The sequence below is a fragment of the Ziziphus jujuba genome, chromosome 11 (genome assembly GCF_031755915.1).
Source record: "Ziziphus jujuba cultivar Dongzao chromosome 11, ASM3175591v1".
Lineage (NCBI taxonomy): Eukaryota > Viridiplantae > Streptophyta > Magnoliopsida > Rosales > Rhamnaceae > Ziziphus > Ziziphus jujuba.
Genome location: NC_083389.1, coordinates 26,980,497 through 27,001,816, shown reverse-complemented (window position 1 = coordinate 27,001,816; position 21,320 = coordinate 26,980,497). Strand labels below are relative to the sequence as shown.

Here is a 21,320-nt window from a genome sequence, read left to right as displayed (position 1 = left end):
AACAAAATATGCAGCAATGCATCGACAATTGGTTCAGTAGCTTGTAGCTTGTGCAGATTTTTTCTTCGTTTTCAAATTTCAATGCCAGCTGAGGATAAATACACTCACTTAAAACCACCGTTTCAATTTGTAAAATAACTAAAAATGAAAAAGAAAAGGAAGCCAAAAGCTTTTTGTGTTTTCAGCGTGAAACACTGCCAGGTGCCGATATTCATTTATCACTCTGTAGTAGTTCTGTTTCAGAGACGACCAAAAATGGACGTCATGCATGGCCGTTTCTCTGTTTTGTTTTTGGCCTTATTCTTTTGTTGCTTTACAGCTTTACTCATTGTTTCTTTTTCTATATATTAATATTACCTGTTCATCCTTACCACTACTATTTTCATTTCTTTGCCTTTCTTCTTCTTCATCTTTTAATCTGTTTTTCTCCGTTTTCTCTGAGGAGGAGCTTCGATTATTAGAATGAAGGAAAGGCTCCAGGACACTCTTTCTTCCCACAGGAATGAACTTGTTTCTCTGCTCTCCAGGTTATAATCTATCTCTCTATTTAGCTTTCTCTTTTTCTTCTTCTAGATCATAAAGACAGAAGCTGGAATTGTTGTCAAAAAATGGAAAAGGTCTTGTGGGTTCTTGAGAAAATTAATAAGCATTTTGTTGTTATGTTGGTAGGTATATTGCTCAGGGAAAAACCATACTTCAGGCCCATCACCTGGTAGACGAGCTAAACAATGTCATTCAAGAAGATGAAGGAATGCAAGAGCTAAAAGATAGCCCCTTTGGCAAAGTCCTGCAATCTGCACAGGTATGCATGCATATATTTCTGCTTAGATCAAAATGTTTCTCTCATTTCTTTAATTCTTCTGATTCTGGAATCTTTAAGGTGTCCTTAGATCAATCTTTAAGGGCATTGATGCAGCATGTATAAACCGTTTTTCCAAGTTTCAAATTATGTAGCATTGCTTTTAAAGATTAATCAAACCTGTCTCTACTTTACAATATTGCCCTCTCTATATCTGCAATTGCTTCTTATTTTGCCTTATTTTATGATCTATGATATTTTTCTTAATTATCTGGACCGTCATTTACTTTCTACTGTAGGAAGCAATAATCTTGCCTCCATTTGTGGCCATTGCAATTCGTCCAAGACCTGGTGTTTGGGAATACGTTCGTATTAATGTTTATGAACTCAGTGTGGACCATTTGAGTGTGGCAGAGTATCTTCGGTTCAAAGAAGAACTAGTGGATGGACAGTAAGGGATTTCCTAACATTTTGATTTTTGATTTGTAAATCTGTGTTTAAATGTGTATTTTCTCATTCAGTATGTCAAATTTTCTGATCTTTTTTGTCGATTCTCTTTACGTTTACCGATCAAGTATGTATTTCAAAATTTTGACAGGAGCAATGGCAATTATGTGCTTGAACTTGATTTTGAGCCATTTAATGCAACATTCCCTCGACCAACCCGGTCATCATCCATTGGTAATGGAGTTCAGTTCCTTAACAGACATCTATCTTCGATTATGTTTCGTAATAAAGAAAGTTTGACGCCCCTGCTAGACTTTCTTCGTGCACATAAACATGATGGTCATGTAAGTCACCTTGCTTAAGACATGGTTTTTCCAGAGGACAAGCAATTTCTCTTGCAGCAATTATGATGATATAGTAGCTTATATATGATGTCTTATCAATTATGAATCACTGAGCCAACTTTCCTTTTATATTCATCATAAGTGCAACTAAAGTTTCTGTTTACATCCATGCATAAACTACATATGAAATAATAACAAAGGTTTTGAAACCTTCAAAAAGGGACTTTTAAATCAAATTATCATTTTTTCATACAGGCAATGATGCTAAACGATCGGATTCAGAGCATACCAAAACTTCAGTCTGCTTTGGTGAGGGCAGAGGAATATCTTTCTAAGCTCCAACAGACAACACCATATTCTGAGTTTGAGTTTGAGTAAGCAGTCTCTCTACTTTGAAGTTATGTCAATTATCTAAGTTTCATTTCTTTGTACTTTGCATTTTTAACTTTAATTCCATTGCCATAGGTTTCAAGGAATGGGTTTTGAGAGAGGGTGGGGTGACACGGCTCAAAGGGTGTCTGAAATGGTGCATCTTCTCTTGGAGACTCTTCAAGCTCCCGATCCATCTACCTTGGAAACATTTCTAGGGAGAATTCCAATGGTGTTCAATGTTGTCATTGTGTCTCCACATGGCTATTTTGGCCAAGCAAATGTCTTAGGTTTGCCTGACACTGGTGGACAGGTACTCTAAATTATTGTCATATTTTCTCTGATGTCTTACAAATAGTTTGGAAATTCAAACTTACACCAAAAATTTTTTATATTTCATGCCAATTTCTTGAATTTTATTAGTAGTTCTGATCTGTGTGTTTGTACAATTAACATAACTCTGTAATATCTTACCAATGCAGATTGTTTATATACTCGATCAAGTTCGTGCATTGGAAAATGATATGCTTCTTAGGATACAAAAACAAGGACTGGATGTTATTCCTAGAATTCTTATTGTAATTATGCGCGATCTCTCTCCCATATAGCTCAAAGCAGAATAAAAATGCACTCAATCTCTCTTTTTTTCCGTTCACTTTAATAGTTAACAACTAATTATTTCATGAATGGTTTAACTATAAGGTTACTCGGCTGATACCTGATGCGAAAGGGACAACATGCAACCAAAGATTGGAAAGAATCAGCGGTACAGAACACACATGCATTTTGCGAGTTCCTTTTAGGACTGAGAACGGAATTCTACGCAATTGGATTTCAAGGTTTGATGTGTGGCCATACTTGGAGACATTCGCAGAGGTAATAAAGAGCTAGAGATGCTTTTGATCTTATATTATATATCTCAATGTTTGTTGAGGTTATATCTGCTTACCGTTTCTTTTCTTTTCTTTTTTTCCTTTTTTGTGGCTACACGTAGGATGCATCAAATGAAATTTCTGCTGAGCTGCAAGGTGTTCCAGATCTCATCATTGGCAACTACAGTGATGGAAATCTTGTTGCAACTTTGCTATCCTATAAACTTGGAATCACACAGGTTTACAGTGATAAACCTACATTTTCTGAGGCAAATAACAGTTAGTAAAAGAACTGAGGGCATGTTGTGGTTCTAGGAATTCTACAGAAAGATTTTTTAAAGATCAGAACTAGTTTGCGAAAGACAATAATATCTTATGGAGATTAGAAAGGAAGTCTGCATTAATGTGCATTACAGTTTATGTTATTGGCTTAAAGTGTTATCTGGTAATGTTTTTTTTTTTCTAAGTTTTTAATATTCTATATTGATTTTTCCATCTAGTGCAATATCGCTCACGCATTGGAGAAAACGAAGTATCCAGATTCTGATATATATTGGAGAAAATATGAAGACAAGTACCACTTTTCAAGTCAATTTACAGCTGATCTTATTGCAATGAACAACGCAGATTTTATAATCACCAGTACATACCAAGAGATAGCAGGAAGGTAAAGTGTTTCTTAGTTGTTTTGGAATTGATTGAAATTTGATCACAATTTTTGCTTTACATAAATCTCTGAGTTTGTAGGGCTAGTATAATGTTTTTCCGCATTGAAAACAGGTATGAGTGCAAATTCAGCCCTTCCCTTCTCTAGTTTAACAATCTTTTTTCTGTCTCAGCCACAATAATGTTGGACAGTATGAAAGCCACACAGCTTTCACTCTTCCTGGCCTGTATCGAGTTGTTCACGGGATTGATGTATTCGATCCCAAGTTTAATATCGTCTCTCCAGGTGCAGACATGTGCATATATTTCCCATACTCTGAGAAGGAAATGAGACTAACTGCTCTACATGGCTCAATTGAAGAACTCTTATTTAGTACCGAGCAGAACGATGAGCATGTGTGAGTATCTGCCTTTACTTTATCTCAATGAATTCGTTTTACATGATTATAGTCATCAAACTTCTCCAGTTTCTTATTTGATTCCTTTTAGAAATGGCATTTAGAAACCTGGGATTTGTAAGCCAAGATTAAAGGTTAAGAACTTATCTTGTTATCTTTTTGGTTGTAGTTTACCATTTCCTGCAGCCCCATGACATACACACACAGGGACCAAATTAAGCTTGAAGTTCACAGTTTCTTATAGAGAAATTGGGTGATGTTTAGGAAATCAAATCTAATCTTATAGTAAAGAAATGCATTTGAGGTTTGATAAAGAATTGTCTTGTTAATCATGAATTCATTAGTTTCTATCTGCGCAAAAAGGCTCCCTTTTCAGTTTTTTTTTTTTTTTTCTTCCTCCGTTGAGGAAAGTTCACTTAATACTTTGTTGATCCTGAGGTAGTGGTTTATTGAGTGATCAATCAAAGCCTATCATCTTCTCCATGGCAAGACTCGATAGAGTGAAAAACTTAACTGGTCTAGTTGAGTGCTATGGCAAGAGCAGCAAGCTAAGAGAGCTGGTAAACCTTGTCGTGGTTGGTGGTCACATAGACATTAAGAACTCCGTGGATAGAGAAGAAATGCAGGAGATAGAGAAGATGCACAGCATCATTGAGAAATATAAATTGAAGGGCCAGTTTCGTTGGATAGCAGCTCAAATGAACCGTGCTCGTAATGGTGAGCTATACCGCTACATAGCTGATATGAAAGGTGCTTTCGTGCAGGTAAATGATGTAGATATTTGAAACCACTTAATGCCATACATTAAATCCCTCTCTTTCTCTCTGTGTCCTAATCTTACTCATTTGGTTTTACATTGCAGCCTGCCTTCTATGAAGCTTTTGGCCTCACGGTTGTGGAAGCAATGACCTGTGGTCTCCCTACATTTGCAACTTGTCATGGTGGTCCTGCTGAGATCATTGAGCATGATGTTTCAGGGTTCCATGTTGATCCATATCATCCTGACCAAATGGCTGCACTACTAGTGGACTTCTTCGAAAAGTGCCAGAAGGAACCAGGATACTGGGACAAGATCTCCGGTGGAGGGCTAAAACGAATCTATGAAAGGTTCTATAACTCATAGCAGGCCCAAATGAAGTCATATATCTTCATCTATCCATGTAAACTACTAGCTAATCTATAAGTTACATTATGCAGGTACACCTGGAAAATATACTCAGAGAGACTGCTGAACTTAGCTGGGGTTTATGGGTTCTGGAAGTACGTGTCTAAGCTTGAGAGGCAAGAAACGAGGAGATATTTGGAAATGTTTTACATTCTCAAGTTCAGAGATTTGGTAAGTGATAGTAATCTCAATCTTTTTTTCCTTCAAAACCATGGACACCATTCTGTTTCAATCATTTGGCAGATAGGAAGTTATATCAAATTAGCTTATAGTTCTTGAATTGGGCTTTTGATTCTGTTTCAGGTGAAGTCTCTTCCTTTGGCAGTAGACGAGCAGCATTGAACGAATTAGCATGGCAAGGAAAAGCACTACTCTGTTTTGTTAATGTGGAATGAAGACTATTTCCAGAACTATGTTTTTTTAAGTTTATATTTTCATTTAGTGGAACTATGTTGGCTTGTTTGCTTTGAATTTGAGGATCAGAGTTGGATGTTAAAGGTTGGAGCTTATGAGCTTGTTTTCTTGTGGTTAGTTTTTATTTAGATGAGAATCTCATCAAAATCCAGAAAACGGATTAGTTATTACCCCATGAACTAATTTATCGAACTGGATTGTCTAAAGAGTTTTAGTTGATAGTAAAATCAAATAGCTTAGGATAAAGTATAAATCAGGTAGATTTAAGATAAAGTACAGATAATCAAACAAGTGATTTATTGTTATTATTTTTTGGGCGGTCAAAATTAAACAAGTGATTGCTATCACTAGCTTGGTTCGGATGGAGATGATGAAGAAAAACTATGGTTACTTCCTTATAGCAAATCAATCATCATCAACAATATCAACAATGGAAGAGAAAAGGCCCAAAAGATTGATATATAAATTAATTTTGCACAACTTCTGGGTTGGAGAGGGGCAGTAGTCAATTTCAAAGACGGATCCGCATAGGATCCGGAGGCACCCTCCCCAACAATTTTTTTTCCCTTTTTTTTAATTTTTTTTAAAAAGAAAAATCTTTATCCTTTTATTATCTTTTGCTATTCTTCTTCTAAAATGTCTTGTGTGCCCCCCTTCCTCATTTTATCTCCCAGCTAGACTTTTTGATTTTTTTTATATATTGTTTAAAATATTTTGTTCCCATAATGTTCTTTTCTGTCTCTTACTTTTATTCAATATTAATTGTTTAATATAATCAAAATATTTATCTATTACTGTTTAGTAATATAATACTTTTTTTAGCTTAATGTAGTAATATAATACTTACAATTTGTTATTTCAAAACAATATATATGTTTACATTTTGTATTTAAATACAATTGTAATAATAAAATGGTAATCAATTATAATTAATTAATACTGTTAGTCAATAACATAAAATTATGTAACTATATAACTAAAATTAATTTATTTTTTATTTTTATTTTTTTTGGGGTATGAAGAATATCATTTTTATGTTATATTATTTATCAAACCAAATATATAAATTTAATGAAAATTGGTATTTTTCTTAGATATTCATATGACCTCATCCTTACATTTCAATTATGCTAAGACACGCGTTAAAATAACCAAAAAAGGAAAAAAAAAAAAAAAAATCGACAGACGTGGGATTGAACCTAAAAACAGATTATAACGAAATCGACATCCGATTCAAAGTTAATGGATTGTAGCAAAAAAGTTGATTAGAATTACGGTCTCTCCACGTCAGATTATTTTGTCGACCTCTTTTTCCACTCGCCAATTAAGCAACTGAAGGCAACATGCCTCATAAACCCGACACGTACAACAGACAGAAAAACTCGCCGTTTCAGAATTGGCGGCCTTCTGCTCCCGTCTGCTTATCAGTAATTATTAATAAACAGGCGAGTATGTATGAACTTCAAAGTCGAGCGCGTCAGTTGTGTTTCGATCTTTTCAACGGATATATTGGCCGTCTTCCATTCTTTGTCTCTCTCATCCTCCCTCGCTTGCTTCTCTGTGCACCTTACTCGGGCCTCTCTATTTCTCTAATAGACCTTTCTTAGTTTCTTTTTCTTTTTCTTTTTTTTGGGGAAGCTTTGGAAAGCATAAATGGCGAGGCGTACATCTGATCTAGTGGGCCAAGTCCAGCCAGCTCATCAGCTCGATCTCGACGCGTTGTTCCGATATGCCTCTCTCAACGTCGATGGCTTCCCTTCCTCTCCTTCTAATTTCACCGTTTCTCAGGTCTATTGTCAAATACCTTTTCTTCTCTTTTTATCTGTGCTTGTTTCTTGGGGGGGGGGGGGGGGGGGGGGAGGGGGGGGGGGGGAAAGTGAGGATTTTTATTTAATGGGTTCGTTTCATTGTTTATTGTATGTCGAATTTTTAGTTTGGGCATGGACAATCGAATCCCACGTATCTTTTGGTGGTGGGTTCGGGAGCTTCGGTGAAACGCTATGTTCTAAGGAAGAAACCGCCTGGGAAGTTGCTTCAGTCTGCGCATGCCGTCGAGAGAGAATTCCAGGTCATTCATTCATTTTCTTACAGTGTTTGGTACTTGTTTCTTTATTTTGGTTTAGCGTCTTTATACAACATCAGACTGAAAGATATGGAAATGGAAATTGGAAAGTAGTTTGCTTTTTAATCATTCGAATTTCTTTATTTTATTTTATTATCGTAACAGGTTCTTCAGGCATTGGGCTCTCATACCCAAGTTCCAGTTCCAAAAGTTTTCTGTTTGTGTACTGATCCAAGTGTAATCGGAACTGCTTTCTACATCATGGAGTACTTGGAAGGACGCATTTTTATTGACCCCAAACTACCGGTTTGTCTTCTAATCTGGTTAACATTTTTGGTTAATGTTTATATGATTATATCAAATAGGTAAAACTTTTCTAGATTGAGATTTGGATTATATTATGATTGTTATGTCAGGGTATAGCGCCTCAGAGGAGAAGGGCCATATATCGAGAAACTGCGAAAGCTTTAGCATCTTTCCATTCTGCAGATGTTAATGCCATTGGTCTAGGGAAATATGGGCGTTTGGACAACTATTGTAAAAGACAGGTGCATGAATTTTCCACTGTTTTAAGCATTATCCTGGTGGTTACTGATTTTATAATTTGATATTGCACCTCGAAGGGATTTTCGTACATCTTGCTTGAGTTTTGGGGTGATGGGATTAAAAAGAGGTCCATCCAGTGAATATGCTTTAATGGATCCTTTGCTTGTTTTAGGTAGAGCGGTGGGCTAAACAATATGTTGCCTCAACTGGTGAGGGTACGCCTGAGAGAAATCCGAAGATGTTCAAGCTAATTGACTGGTTACGGCAACATATTCCTCTTGAAGATTCTTCAGGAGCTACAGCAGGCTTAGTTCATGGAGACTTTCGTCTAGATAACCTTGTTTTCCATCCCATTGAGGTTTGGTCCTTCCAAATATTTTAATTGATAAATGCATGCATATAATTTATATTTTGCGTGTGTTCTGGTATGTACATGTCAGTTCTAATAGTATGTAAATTTGATTTTTTTACCAAGTATCTAAACAAACTGGGTCACTGGGTACCGGGCTTTTAGTGCTTCAAATTTATGAATTAGAAACTCTTATCATTGTGTTTGGTATGAAAAACAGAGTTTATTATGTCTTTTTCTTATTCCTTTTTTTTCTTCTTCGTCTTCTTCTTCTTGTCCCTTTTTTTTTTTTTTTTTTTGGGTATAAGTTATACCTTAATTGGCTCTGAACATGGTCAGAGGCTCAACATATACACTATTCCTGAACAGCTTAAATGATCTGAGTTGCATATATGATGTGGTACTTTATTGCTGCAGGATCGAGTAATTGGCATTCTTGATTGGGAATTGTCTACCCTTGGAAACCAAATGTGCGATGTTGCATCCAGCTCTTTGGTACCTTTCAACATTCAGACTTGAGTTCATGCCTTCAAAGGCCTATACTGTATAAATTTGTTAAACATGTAGTTGACACGCCATTATTTTCTCTTTGGCCGCACCGCTAATTTGATATACTTATCTTTGCGGGTTTATTTTACTGGCTTCAAGGACCTAGTCATGTATTCTAGGTTCTTATTAACTGAGTCACACCTTCATTACTATTATCCTTCTTTGGCAGCTTTATGTTGTTGACATTGCTGATGACGCTCAAGTTGGTCAAGGTTTAAAGCTTACTGGAACAGAAGGGATACCGTCCCAAGCAGAATATTTGGCAGATTACTGCTCTTATTCTGTAAGTCTTATGATGATGACAACAATGGACAATGGTTTCTTATGCTTGTTTTCCCAAACATGTGGCCTCTGGATTATTTTTATTTTATCTAAGCTTTTGAAGGATGGGACTTACACTGGAGTTGTTGCCCTACAGGGAAAACCATGGCCCATTGCTGAGTGGAAGTTCTATATAGCCTTTTGTTTGTTCCGTGGAGCTTCAATTTTTGCAGGAATATATAGTAGATGGATTATGGTATAGTTTAAAGAGATTCATTGTACTACATTGTAGATAATATGGGAAAAAGCTCTTGTCAGATTATTAATTGTTTGCCATCTCTATGTAGGGTATTGCATCAGCAGGTGATCGTGCCAAACATGCAGGGGAAAAAGCTAATGCTCTAATAGACGCAGCTTTGGCATATATTAAACAGGAATCTGTGCTTCCTGATCATCCTCCATCAGGTAACTATACTGTACCACTCGTGGTGGTTTCAATATACATTTCCTGCATATCGCTTAGTTTCTCATTTTCAAATGATGATGACTAAGAGTTAAATACCAAATTTATTGCTTTAGGTGCTTCTATTAAAGTAGATTACATAGAGCGCTCTGGAATTGCTAGCGAAGATCAAGTATTTTCTGGAGTAGGAAAGTTTGTTCCTGGCAAAAAGGTTACTGAATTGAGAAACAAGTTGATAAAGTTCATGGAAGATCACATATACCCAATGGAAAATGAGTTCTACAAACTTGCTCAGTCTTCCTCGCGTTGGACAATTCATCCAGAGGAAGAGAGGTTAAAGGAGCTGGCCAAGAAAGAAGGTCTATGGAACTTATGGATACCTGTACGTGTCTCAATCTTTCTCCCTAGTCATCATTTGAAATTTCTATTTTTACACCCCACTTTTGAATTTTGTAATACTGGAAAATAGTTATTGCATGTGTATTTTGAGAAAAGTTTTGATCGTTCAACTTATTGTCTTATTCCCTTGTGCTTTTTTGAAGTTTGACAGTGCTGCAAGGGCAAGAAAACTTATCTACGATGGAAGCAATTATCCTCTCTCTGATGATGCATATGGTCAGTTACTAGGAGCAGGCCTTTCAAACCTTGAATATGGTTATCTTTGTGAGATCATGGGTCGTTCTGTTTGGGCACCACAAGTGTTCAATTGTGGTGCTCCTGACACAGGAAATATGGAGGTAAGATGAAAGTTTCAGACAATTAATGCCCATGGATGATCAATCAGTGTTAGATCATTATTTATTTATTTATTTTTTGTCTATTCTTATGATGCCTTTTCACTGGGACTCTATAAACCTCAAGCTTGAAAGGAGAAAAAATTTAATCAGTTCAATGTTGTGGCAAAACTGTATGTTCTTAACACAGTGACATAAGTAAACTTCCTTACACAAACCTTTGTGGTTATCATGCATGCATTTATTATGTCTAATAACAGTTAACCTTTCATTGTTAGGTATTGTTGCGCTATGGGAATAAAGAACAACTACTTGAATGGCTTGTTCCCTTGCTTGAGGGGAAAATCCGATCAGGATTTGCAATGACAGAACCAAAAGTTGCTTCTTCTGATGCAACCAACATTGAATGTTCTATTAAAAGGTAATTTTATGCAAAATCTTTGAAAAGTGAGTCTCCACTGATTTATGTTCGGCCATTTGCCCTTAATCAAATTGTTATGTTCAGATCAGGAGACCTTTTCCATGATAGTGAATAAATATTATATTTTTAAGATGTCATTGCATGTACTATGTCCAGACAAGGAGATTCATACATCATAAATGGGAGGAAGTGGTGGACAAGTGGAGCTATGGATCCAAGGTGCAGAATTCTTATAGTCATGGTTAGTTATTCTTTTATAGCATGAATTTCTGTTTGTTATAAAATGCAGGATTTCAAACAATAAATCTGATCCGAATACTATACAGGGAAAAACTGACTTCAATGCAGCTAAGCATAGGCAGCAATCTATGATCCTAGTAGATATCCGGACTCCTGGTGTACACGTAAAAAGACCACTCATGGTCTTTGGCTTTGATGATGCACCTCATGGACATGCAGAAGTAATATTTGAGAATGTACATGTCCCAGCGCAGAATATTCTATTGGGAGAAGGACGTGGATTTGAGATTGCACAGGTATAACTCAATGTCTTTCTGAAACCTTTTTTTTTTTTTTCTTTTTTTCTTTTTTTTCTTTTTGGTAATTAATGCCTTTCTGAAACTTCGTGGCATGATGAGAGAACCATATTTATTTTATAGAGTAATTTCATCTTGAGAACAAGAAAACTAGAACTTTACTTGGAAAATTAGTTCTTTCAAATCTCAATAAAAATCAACTGGTTGATACATGATAGAAGACTTTGTTCGGCTCCAACATCTGACTGGTGATTTTATAGTTGTGACCAATCCTAATGTTGGGTTGTCCAACTGTTTGCAATCAAAGAAACATAGAATATATCACTTTTGGTGCTGACTTTATATATTTGCAGGGTAGATTAGGTCCTGGAAGGTTGCATCATTGCATGAGACTGATAGGTGCAGCAGAGCGTGGCATGCAGATGATGGCTCAAAGAGCTCTTAGTAGAAGAGTTTTTGGGAAGTTGATTGCTGAGCAAGGTTCATTCCTTTCAGATTTCGCAAAGGTATGTTGAGTCAGTGGCCTGGCATGAAAGGAAAACACATTTTCTTATTACATTTAGATCATGATGAGACGGTGCAGCTAGCATCATCCCTTGTATAAGCATAATGGAGAAACTTCTGTTCTTAAACATCAGAACGGATACATAGAAGTTATTTGAGTTGAACTATTCTTTCTCCGTCACCTAAATCAATCTAAATTCATCTCCTTCTCTGATTGTGAAAGCATTCTTTTCTAATTGTGTTTTGGTGATTCAGTGTCGAATAGAGCTTGAGAAAGCCAGATTGTTGGTTTTGGAAGCAGCTGATCAGCTTGATAGACTGGGAAACAAAAAAGCTCGTGGAACTATAGCAATGGCCAAGGTAAATATTGTTGTTTTACTTGAGGTGCAATGACAGATTTTTTTATGCAAGGGTATGAGAGTATAACGGTTTGGTGGTCTGTGAAACAGGTTGCAGCTCCGAACATGGCACTTAAGGTGCTTGACATGGCGATGCAAGCTCATGGTGCTGCTGGAGTATCTTCCGACACTGTTCTTGCACATCTTTGGGCCACAGCAAGAACATTGAGAATTGCAGATGGTCCAGATGAAGTTCACTTAGGCACCATTGCCAAGTTAGAATTGCAGAGAGCTAAGCTTTGAAATCTTCAGACTGAATATTGTGCAATAAAAAGTGTATTCTCTTTCTGTAGTAAATTGCAAAAGAGAGAACAATGAAGCTCAGATAGTAAAGAACATTGAAATTAACGCTGTGACAAGGAGAAAAGTTAGTAAAATAGTAATAATTTATGTTGCCATGTGTCCAGAAATACAGTTACAAGCAAAGCAGCCTATAGGCATAATACACGGAGGCCTTGAATGTATATATATATATATATATATACATGTACACACTCTTTTATAAGATTTTGCTATTCATCATATAGATTTGGTTCCACTTTGGACCTAGAACTTCTTTCCAACCAAGTTCCCAGTGTGAGAATTACATAAGAGCCATTGGTTAAAACTCATCTTTTTGAGGACGAATTGAGGCTATAGTCCCAAGTGTGCGTTTAGCTTTGCTGGGTTATGTTTTACATGTGGAAATGGCATAGATGGGTCTGTCTTATACCTGGCAATTGGTATTCGTGGGTCGTGTTCGTGTCAACCCATTTAATAATCGTGTCAAAAATGCCTAACCCGAACACGATTCATTTATTAATCGTGTCAGGTATCCAAAATACTAACCCAACCTGTTTATAAACAGGTCAACACGACACGATCCGTTTAACACGATTATTTTAACGAATCGTACCCGTTAACCTGAAATTGATCTATTAATCCGAAAACTAACTTATTCATCCGTTAACCCGAAAATTAACCTATTAACCCGAAAAAAAAAATTTTTTTTTTTATTTTTATGTTTTTGTTTTATTAAAGATGTATTTTTTGTTTTTAAGAAATTAGTAATAGAAAATTATTTTTATAAAATTTTTAATTTATAATATTTTTTAGTTATTAAATATTATATTAGTGATAAAATATTAATTTAAAATTAAATTTAAATGGGTTGTAATAGGTATATAATCGTGTCGGGTTGAAACTGACACGTTTAATAAATGGGTCGTAACGAATCAATTTCGAATTAAACAGGTCAACCCGAAAATGACATGATTAATAATCGTGTTAAATGGGTTGACCCGATTATAATCCGAACCCATTTATAATAAATCAAAACTCATTTATTCCGTATCATTTTCGAGTCGTATCGTCGTATCATGACCCAAATTGCCAGGTCTAGTCTGTCTTGTGGGAAAATATATAAAAACGTGACAAATTCAGATGTTCAAATAGAGTTTTAGTATACAACGATGCTCCATCATGATGTTCCTCCAATGGGAAATGGTTTGCAAAGTAAGTTCCCTTGAACAACAACCATTTCATAAAAGGAAAATACTACTCGGAGGCTAGAGCCACACCATACAAATGTGCCTAATTGAACATTTAATAAGAAAAAATTAGGTGTTATTTAAAAGGAGTGGGCCACTGGACCCAAATGTTGAATATTATTTTTATTATTTTAATATCATAACATATATATATCTATATATATAATCCAACCAAATCCAGACATCCCAAATGCCTTCATCCACTTGTTAGAAAACATCATGTGGTAAATCCACCACTTTTGAAATGGACGATCCTGAATTCAAGTCTTCTAATTAACTCTTTCTGAAAAAAAAAAAAAAATAATAGTCATTTCATCCAAAACCAAAATGAAAAAATTAATTAAAACCCCCCCAAAACAACCATTTTGGCGGTGCTAAATATAAACTCCACATAGTTATAGGGTTAATGCCATGACCAATTAATATGCCATGACCAATTAATATGCCATGACCAAGTAAGACAACCTTTTTTTCTAACCATAAATTTCCGCAAACAGCCTAAATGATCTTGGAGGACAGAGAAAGCAGAGAGAGCCAACTATAAACCTACCCAAATTTAGAAAAAAACATTAACCAACTTTAATTTTGTCGTGACTCTACGACCCCACATTTCAAAACAGAAACTAACTGCTTTTTCTCAAAAACAAATATGCTGTTTTTAACATTTTTTTTGGCATCTCTTCCTCTTCTATATAATGTTTTCCACCTTCAAACTCAATCTACCGAGACAGAGCCCTAGGGGCAATAAGTTTACCTGTTTATTTTTAAGAGCCCCAGCAGCTCTGCTGGAAAAGGAAAAAAAAATTAACCAAAAAAAAAAAAAAAAAGAAGAGAAAAGTCCCCAAAAAAAAAAAACAAAAAAACAAACAAACAAACAAACTAGTAATTCTTTTTTTATTCTCAATTTTTTAAAAAAAATATTTTGACCCAGTTTTTTATTCAACATGGCGTTTGGAGGTGGTAATGATGGTGGAAATGGTAAGAAGAAGAAGGTGGCCATTATGGGAGCTTCCGCTTTGATCCTCGTGGCTATGGTGGTCGCCGTCGCCGTTGGCGTTCACAAAGGTGGCTCCGACGACGACGACCATTCAAGTTCAGGATCCATTTCAACCTCATCAAAAGCCGTTAAACAAATCTGCGCACCTACCGATTACAGAGAGACCTGCGAGACCTCTCTATCTTCTGTAAACTCCACCGATCCCAAAGAGCTCATCAAAGCCGGATTCCAAGTCGCCGTTCAACATCTCAGGGTCGCCATTGAAAACTCAACCACTTTGAAAGAACTTGCCAAAGATCCAAGAGCAAACCAGGCTCTGTCCAACTGCGAAGAGCTCATGGATTACGCCATTGATGATATTCAAGACTCGTTCAACAGGCTCGGCGCTTTCGACATCTCGAAGCTCGAAGAGTACGTTGAAGATCTCAAAGTCTGGCTCGGTGGTGCCGTGACTTACGAGCAAACTTGCCTCGATGGTTTTGAAAACACCACCGGCGATGCCGGTGACAGAATGAAAGCGATATTGAAAACGGCTCAGGAGCTTACCAGCAATGGCCTCGCCATGGTTACTGAAATCTACAACGTCTTGAACTCTAATCTTAACCTACCAAACGCCCCCAGCACACCCAACCCGCCTCACCGTAGATTACTTAACGAGGAAGAAACACCTTCGTGGGTTAATGATGGCAAAAGGAAACTCCTCGCTGCATCTCCCGCTGATCTTAAACCCGACGTCGTCGTCGCTAAAGACGGATCAGGAAAGTACAAGACGGTGAATGAAGCTTTGAAGGATATTCCTAAGTATGGGAATAACACTTTTGTTATCTATATCAAGGCTGGAGTTTATGAAGAGACCGTTATCATTGACAAGACCATGACACATGTTATGATGATCGGTGATGGTCCTACCAAGTCCGTCATCACCGGAAGCAAGAACTACGTCGATGGAACTCTGACCTTCAAGACTGCCACAGTCAGTAAGTGATTAAATTATCATTCTTTTCAAAAGTTTAAAACTATTGCAACCTCATTTTTAATATTAATTTTTAACACTAATACTAATATTGAAATAGCATTTTTAATTTAATTACCGTTAAGTCATCATTACATTTATATTGAAGATTAGTATATTGAAAATTAGTTATAATAGACTTAAACATGAATTAATTGATATGGAATTGAACTAGATTGGATTAGACTATTTTATATTCAACTAACTAGATTGGATTAGACTATTTTATATTCAACTTAATTGGATTGAGCTATTTCAAATTAAATTTATTATTATTGAACAAGGTTTTAAATAGTCAAATTATTCACATTTTAAATTAATCCTAACTGTGTATAAATGTATGTAATACGATGTCATGTTATATCCTATTAGCGGTAATAGAAAGGTTAATGTTTGGTTAATAACTGATGGTTGAATCATTATTATTATTGTTCTTTGTGGATTAGCCATTATTGGAGGCAATTTCACTGCCAAGGACATGGGATTCGAGAACAGCGCCGGACCAGAAAAGCACCAAGCCGTGGCACTTCGAGTGCAATCCGATCTCTCACTCTTCTACAACTGCCGTATGGATGGTTACCAAGACACACTCTACACACACGCTCACCGTCAGTTCTACCGAGATTGCACCATCACCGGAACGATCGACTTCATCTTCGGAGATGCCGGTGCAGTATTCCAGAACTGCCAGATGATAGTGAGGAAGCCACTGGACAACCAGAACTGCATAGTCACAGCACAAGGAAGATCAGACAGGAGGACACCATCAGCTATCATCCTGCAGAACTGCACCATATCAGGGGACCCACTTTACATGCCAGTGAAGGATGTGAACAAGGCATACCTAGGAAGGCCATGGAAGGAGTTCTCAAGGACCATTATAATGCAATCACAGATTGATGATATTATTCAGCCTGATGGTTGGTTGCCATGGGCTGGTACATTTGCAATTAACTCTTGCTTTTACACGGAGTTCAACAATAGGGGTGCTGGTGCTGACATGAGCAAAAGAGTTAAGTGGAAGGGAATTAAGACCATAACTCCTCAACATGCTGTAGATTTCACTCCTGGGAGGTTTCTTGGAGGTGATCGTTGGATTAAGGCGACTGGTATTCCATATGTTTCTGGCATGATTAACGTGTAGAGAGCGAGAAAAAAAAAAAAAAAATTAGATCCATTCCCAAGCCCCAAAAAAAAAAATAGTTGGATTGGAAAAAAGAAAAATTGACATAATTTTTTAAGAAAAAAAGGCTTTTTAAGTATTTATATTTGGTGAAGGATATATAATTTCAAGATTTTATTTATATTCTTCTTATTATGTTACATGAAATATTAAAAAAAAAAAGGTTTATTTATTTTGTTATTAGTTTTCATGTAATTTTTTTTGTTTTTCTCATTTGAGGAGCATAACCAAAGTGAGAAATTTGTATTGAAATTTTAAGTTTGAGATCAATTCACAATGAAGAAAAGAAAATTGTCAAATTCATGATTAATTTGACAACCATAGATCTCACAGTTGTTATTTGCTTTTTTTTTTTCTTTTTTTTTTGGGTTTACACTAACTTTAATCAACCAAATAATATCATATTATTTATTTTATTAAATTAGTGACACATTGATATTCATAATATATGCATATATGTATCTTTATTAAAATTTCGGAGATAATTATGTTATTCTGATCAGTTCAAATTCTTTGCTGAATATGTGACTTTGAAAATGGAGATGATAAATAATATTGAACAGTTCAACCTCAATAGCATTAGTTTAATTCTTAACATGAAACCAAGAGAATATAACATATTTGTAACCATCAAAAGGTGTTGAAAAGTTTAATAGAATATATAGTGACAGATAGGTGTTGAAATGTGATTTAAAATTTAATAAAGTATAATATTTGTTTCTTATAATTTGTAAAGGTAGTAGAGAGCGGGGGAGGAAAGAAATCAAAGAAAATACCTAGAGAATATGAAAATTTCCCTTAGAATACTAATCTAAAACATATAATTCATCAAAAATGCATAGGGAATTCGAATGAAGTTATTACTCAAATAAATAATGATTTTTATCGTTAGATTATTTCCAAAAAGATTAAATAAAAAGAAATGTATATGCACGTAGTTTTGTCAAAATTAATATGGAATCAATTCCTATGTTTTATTTAAAAAGGCCCACCAATCTCAATAAAAACGGAATTCATTCCAAAATTATTTATTTTTTCACGATTTTAGTAATTAAATTACAATAGGCTATAAGTAATTCATATAATTAAGGAAGCATAAAATACCCTTTAATTTAGGCTCTGAGGCCCATTATTAAGTAAATGGGCTAACAAGTTCCAAACAGCCCGAATATGATGGCCTATCTGCTCCCAAGAATTAGTTCAAAGCTCAACAGCGCTACTAATTTAATTCTCAACGTAAAACCAAGAGAATATAACATAGGTGTGCCCTAACCTTCATCTTGGCAACTTCAATAATTTTTTCTGCCAATTTGTTCTTTAAACTCGCAATATTTTTGCACCATAGGTCCTTATATCAAATACTTAATGAAAATGAAAGTGTAAAATGTAGTTTTATATAGTTTAAGGTGTAAATCAAAAAAATAAAAAACTTTTTTTTAAGTGTAAAATGTAATTTTATATAGTTTAAGGTGTAAATTAAAAAAAAAAACTTTTTTTAAAAAAAGTAATGAAGAATTAAAAAATAATAATAATTAAAAAGAGGATATTATATTTTTAATAAGTTATAAAAAAATTTAAAATTGCAAATGTAATTTTTTCAAAAATAAAAATAAAAATCTTTACATATAATAAACATTCTAAAAAAATGAGAAAAATTAATATGTAAAATCATATTTTCTTGGATTAAAAAAAACGTAAATACCTATATAAAAAAATAGTGATCAAGTACTTTTAAAATATATAAAAAAAATTGAAAAATTATTTCTATAAAATATGTTCTTTTATTTATTATATATATATATACATATATTATATTATTTCTAAAATATAAATATAATATATAAAATAACATATTTTTTAAAAATAAATCTTATATGTTTTCTTTTATAATTTATAAATACCTGATCAGTTTTTTTTTTTTTTTGTAGGTCTTTATGATTTTCTAATCTCTGAAATATGCACAAAATATTATTTTTATTTTTTTAAAAATTGAATTTGTTTTTATAACAATCTATGCAATTTTTTATACATATTCAAATTTTTTATTAGTTTTTATTTTTTTTTATTTTTTAGAATATTTATTATATGTAAAATATTTTAATTTTAATTTTTAAAAAAATTACATTTGCAATTTTTTAAAGTTTTTTTATTAACTTTTTATTTGAAAATTTATACAATTTACACCCTAAACAACATAAAAATTGTGCTTTGCACCTCTAATTTTGTAAGTATTTGATAGAAGGATCAGTGGTGCAAGAATGTTATGAATTCGAGGTGCAAACTGCTTAAAAAAAAATATTTAGAGTGTAAAGTATTAGCCCCAATAAAAGTCAAAATGCAATAGTATTAATTTCCATGTAACATATTTGTAAATATCATAAGGTGTCGAAAAGTCTAAGCAAAATATATCAAAAGAAAGATAGGTGAGAAAATGTGATTTAAAATGTAATAAAGTATAATATTTAGTGGACATATTATTATTCTTATAATTTCGTAAAGGTAGCAAAGAGAGGGGGAAAAAAAAAAGAAATGAAAGAAAATACCTTGAGAATAAGAAAATCTCGATCAAAATACTGATCTAAAACATATAATTCATCAAAAAAATACATACGCTAGACTTTTCTGATGTTGGGGGGAGAAAATATGAATTAAATCTTTACTCAAATAAATAGTGACTTTCATATTTAATTATTTTCAAAAGGATTATATTAAAAAAAAAAAAACAATTTATATGCACAATCAATATGGAATCAAATTCCTATTCTATATTTAAAAAGTCACAGGGCCCACAAATCTCAATAAAAACGGAATTCACTTTAAAAAAAAAAAAAACAAAACTTTTTTTTTTCATGATTTTCCTTTTAACCTTTATATTCCTTTTAATTTTCTAAAAAATTTGTAAAAAAAAAAAAAAAAAAAAAAAAAAAAAAAAAAGAAGGTCCAAACTAACATATTAGGCTATTATTTTGTAAATCTGGCCCACTATGAATGATCAAAATTCACCTTTCTATAATGATGACTAAAATTTTCTGTCATTATGCCATAATTTTCAGGTGAACAATGGAAATGTCAAGTTGGATAGGACTTAGGAGTGGGGTGGATGACAGGACTTTTTGTTACACTGCTAAACACCCTTTCCAAATTTTCTTGGTGGTCTGACTCTCACAGTTAGGGTAGAGGCTGAGTGCTTGTTCAAATCTCAAGTAATTCTTCAATACCAAATATTTAATAAATATGCGGATAAATTAATTTTTTTATTTAAAATGAAAGAGTAAAAATAGAAAATAATAAAGTATATGATCCTACAATAGTTTAAGACACATAATTTTTTTTTTTTTTTTTCTTGTTGAATCTCCTAACACTTCTTCAATCTGATCGGAACTGGGTTTTATTTTTTTATTTTACACGCATATTTCTTAAAGATTTGGTTGAGTTAGTTGAGTCTTGAGATTTGGGCAGATATTCAATCTCCACCCTAACGGCGCTTTCACTCAGAAAAGACAACACTTGGTGGGACAGGCACGGGACAAAAGATCCCAATCCAGATCCTAATTTTTAAATCATAATAAGCTTAATTTATAATCATATTAATAGAAAAATATTAAAACTTATCTATATGAGAAAACTTTAGTTAGTGAATTAAAATGATATTAGAGGATAGATTCTATTTCGTTCCGGATCGAGACGGTATTAGGTGTTAGATTCCACTTTAATTTGGATCGTAATTTTTAAATTATATTAATAGAAAAATATTAAAATTTAATGGTTGAGTAAAGTTTAGTTAGTGAATTGGGATGACATTAGGAGATAAATTTCATTTCTATCCGGATTGTAAATTTCAAATCATATTAGTAGAAAATTTTAAAATTTAATGTTTGAGTATAAACTTTAGTTAATGAATTGAGACGGCATTAGAGATAGATCCCATTGTGATTCGAAAGATAATTTTTAAAATATATTAATAAAAAAAAATTAAAATTTAATGATTGATCAAATTTTAGTTAGTGAATTGGGACAGCAATAGAGGATAGATCCCATTTCGATCCGGATCGTAATTTTTGAATCATATTAATAGAAAAATATTAAAATTTAATGATTAAGTAAATTTTAATTAATGAATTGAGACAGTATTAAAGGATAAATTTTTATTCGATCCGAATAGTAATTTTCAAAAATATTAGAACTTAATGGTTGAGTAAATTTTTGTTAATGAATTGGAACGACATTCAGGGATAGATTCTACTTCGATCCGATGATAAATTTTAAATCATATTAATACAAAAATATTAAAACTTAGTGATG

The 21,320-nt window shown here is 33.9% G+C and overlaps 3 protein-coding genes across 3 annotated transcripts; all 3 read left to right on the top strand.

Annotated features, from left to right (window-relative positions):
• Positions 1-369: 369 nt before the first annotated feature.
• LOC107433125 (sucrose synthase 2) lies at positions 370-5,569 on the top strand. The gene is made up of 15 exons (XM_048464852.2): positions 370-527; positions 670-802; positions 1,099-1,250; positions 1,398-1,590; positions 1,846-1,964; positions 2,056-2,272; positions 2,442-2,537; positions 2,662-2,835; positions 2,954-3,070; positions 3,332-3,498; positions 3,671-3,895; positions 4,338-4,659; positions 4,758-5,002; positions 5,093-5,231; positions 5,364-5,569. The coding sequence occupies exons 1-15, from the start codon at positions 463-465 to the stop codon at positions 5,400-5,402; spliced, it is 2,403 nt and encodes an 800-aa protein (XP_048320809.1). The 5' UTR covers positions 370-462; the 3' UTR covers positions 5,403-5,569.
• Positions 5,570-6,934: 1,365 nt separating this feature from the next.
• On the top strand, positions 6,935-12,691 carry LOC107433159 (probable acyl-CoA dehydrogenase IBR3). Its single transcript, XM_016044415.4, has 17 exons — positions 6,935-7,262; positions 7,408-7,542; positions 7,702-7,842; positions 7,953-8,084; positions 8,255-8,440; positions 8,849-8,926; positions 9,150-9,263; positions 9,399-9,497; positions 9,589-9,706; positions 9,821-10,086; positions 10,247-10,441; positions 10,717-10,859; positions 11,016-11,100; positions 11,186-11,395; positions 11,749-11,901; positions 12,155-12,259; positions 12,349-12,691. Exons 1-17 carry the CDS (start codon positions 7,128-7,130, stop codon positions 12,538-12,540), a joined length of 2,487 nt encoding a protein of 828 aa, XP_015899901.1. The 5' UTR covers positions 6,935-7,127; the 3' UTR covers positions 12,541-12,691.
• Positions 12,692-14,554: 1,863 nt separating this feature from the next.
• On the top strand, positions 14,555-17,343 carry LOC107433143 (probable pectinesterase/pectinesterase inhibitor 21). The gene is made up of 2 exons (XM_016044398.4): positions 14,555-15,800; positions 16,282-17,343. The coding sequence occupies exons 1-2, from the start codon at positions 14,771-14,773 to the stop codon at positions 16,977-16,979; spliced, it is 1,728 nt and encodes a 575-aa protein (XP_015899884.1). The 5' UTR covers positions 14,555-14,770; the 3' UTR covers positions 16,980-17,343.
• The last annotated feature ends 3,977 nt before the right edge of the window (positions 17,344-21,320 follow it).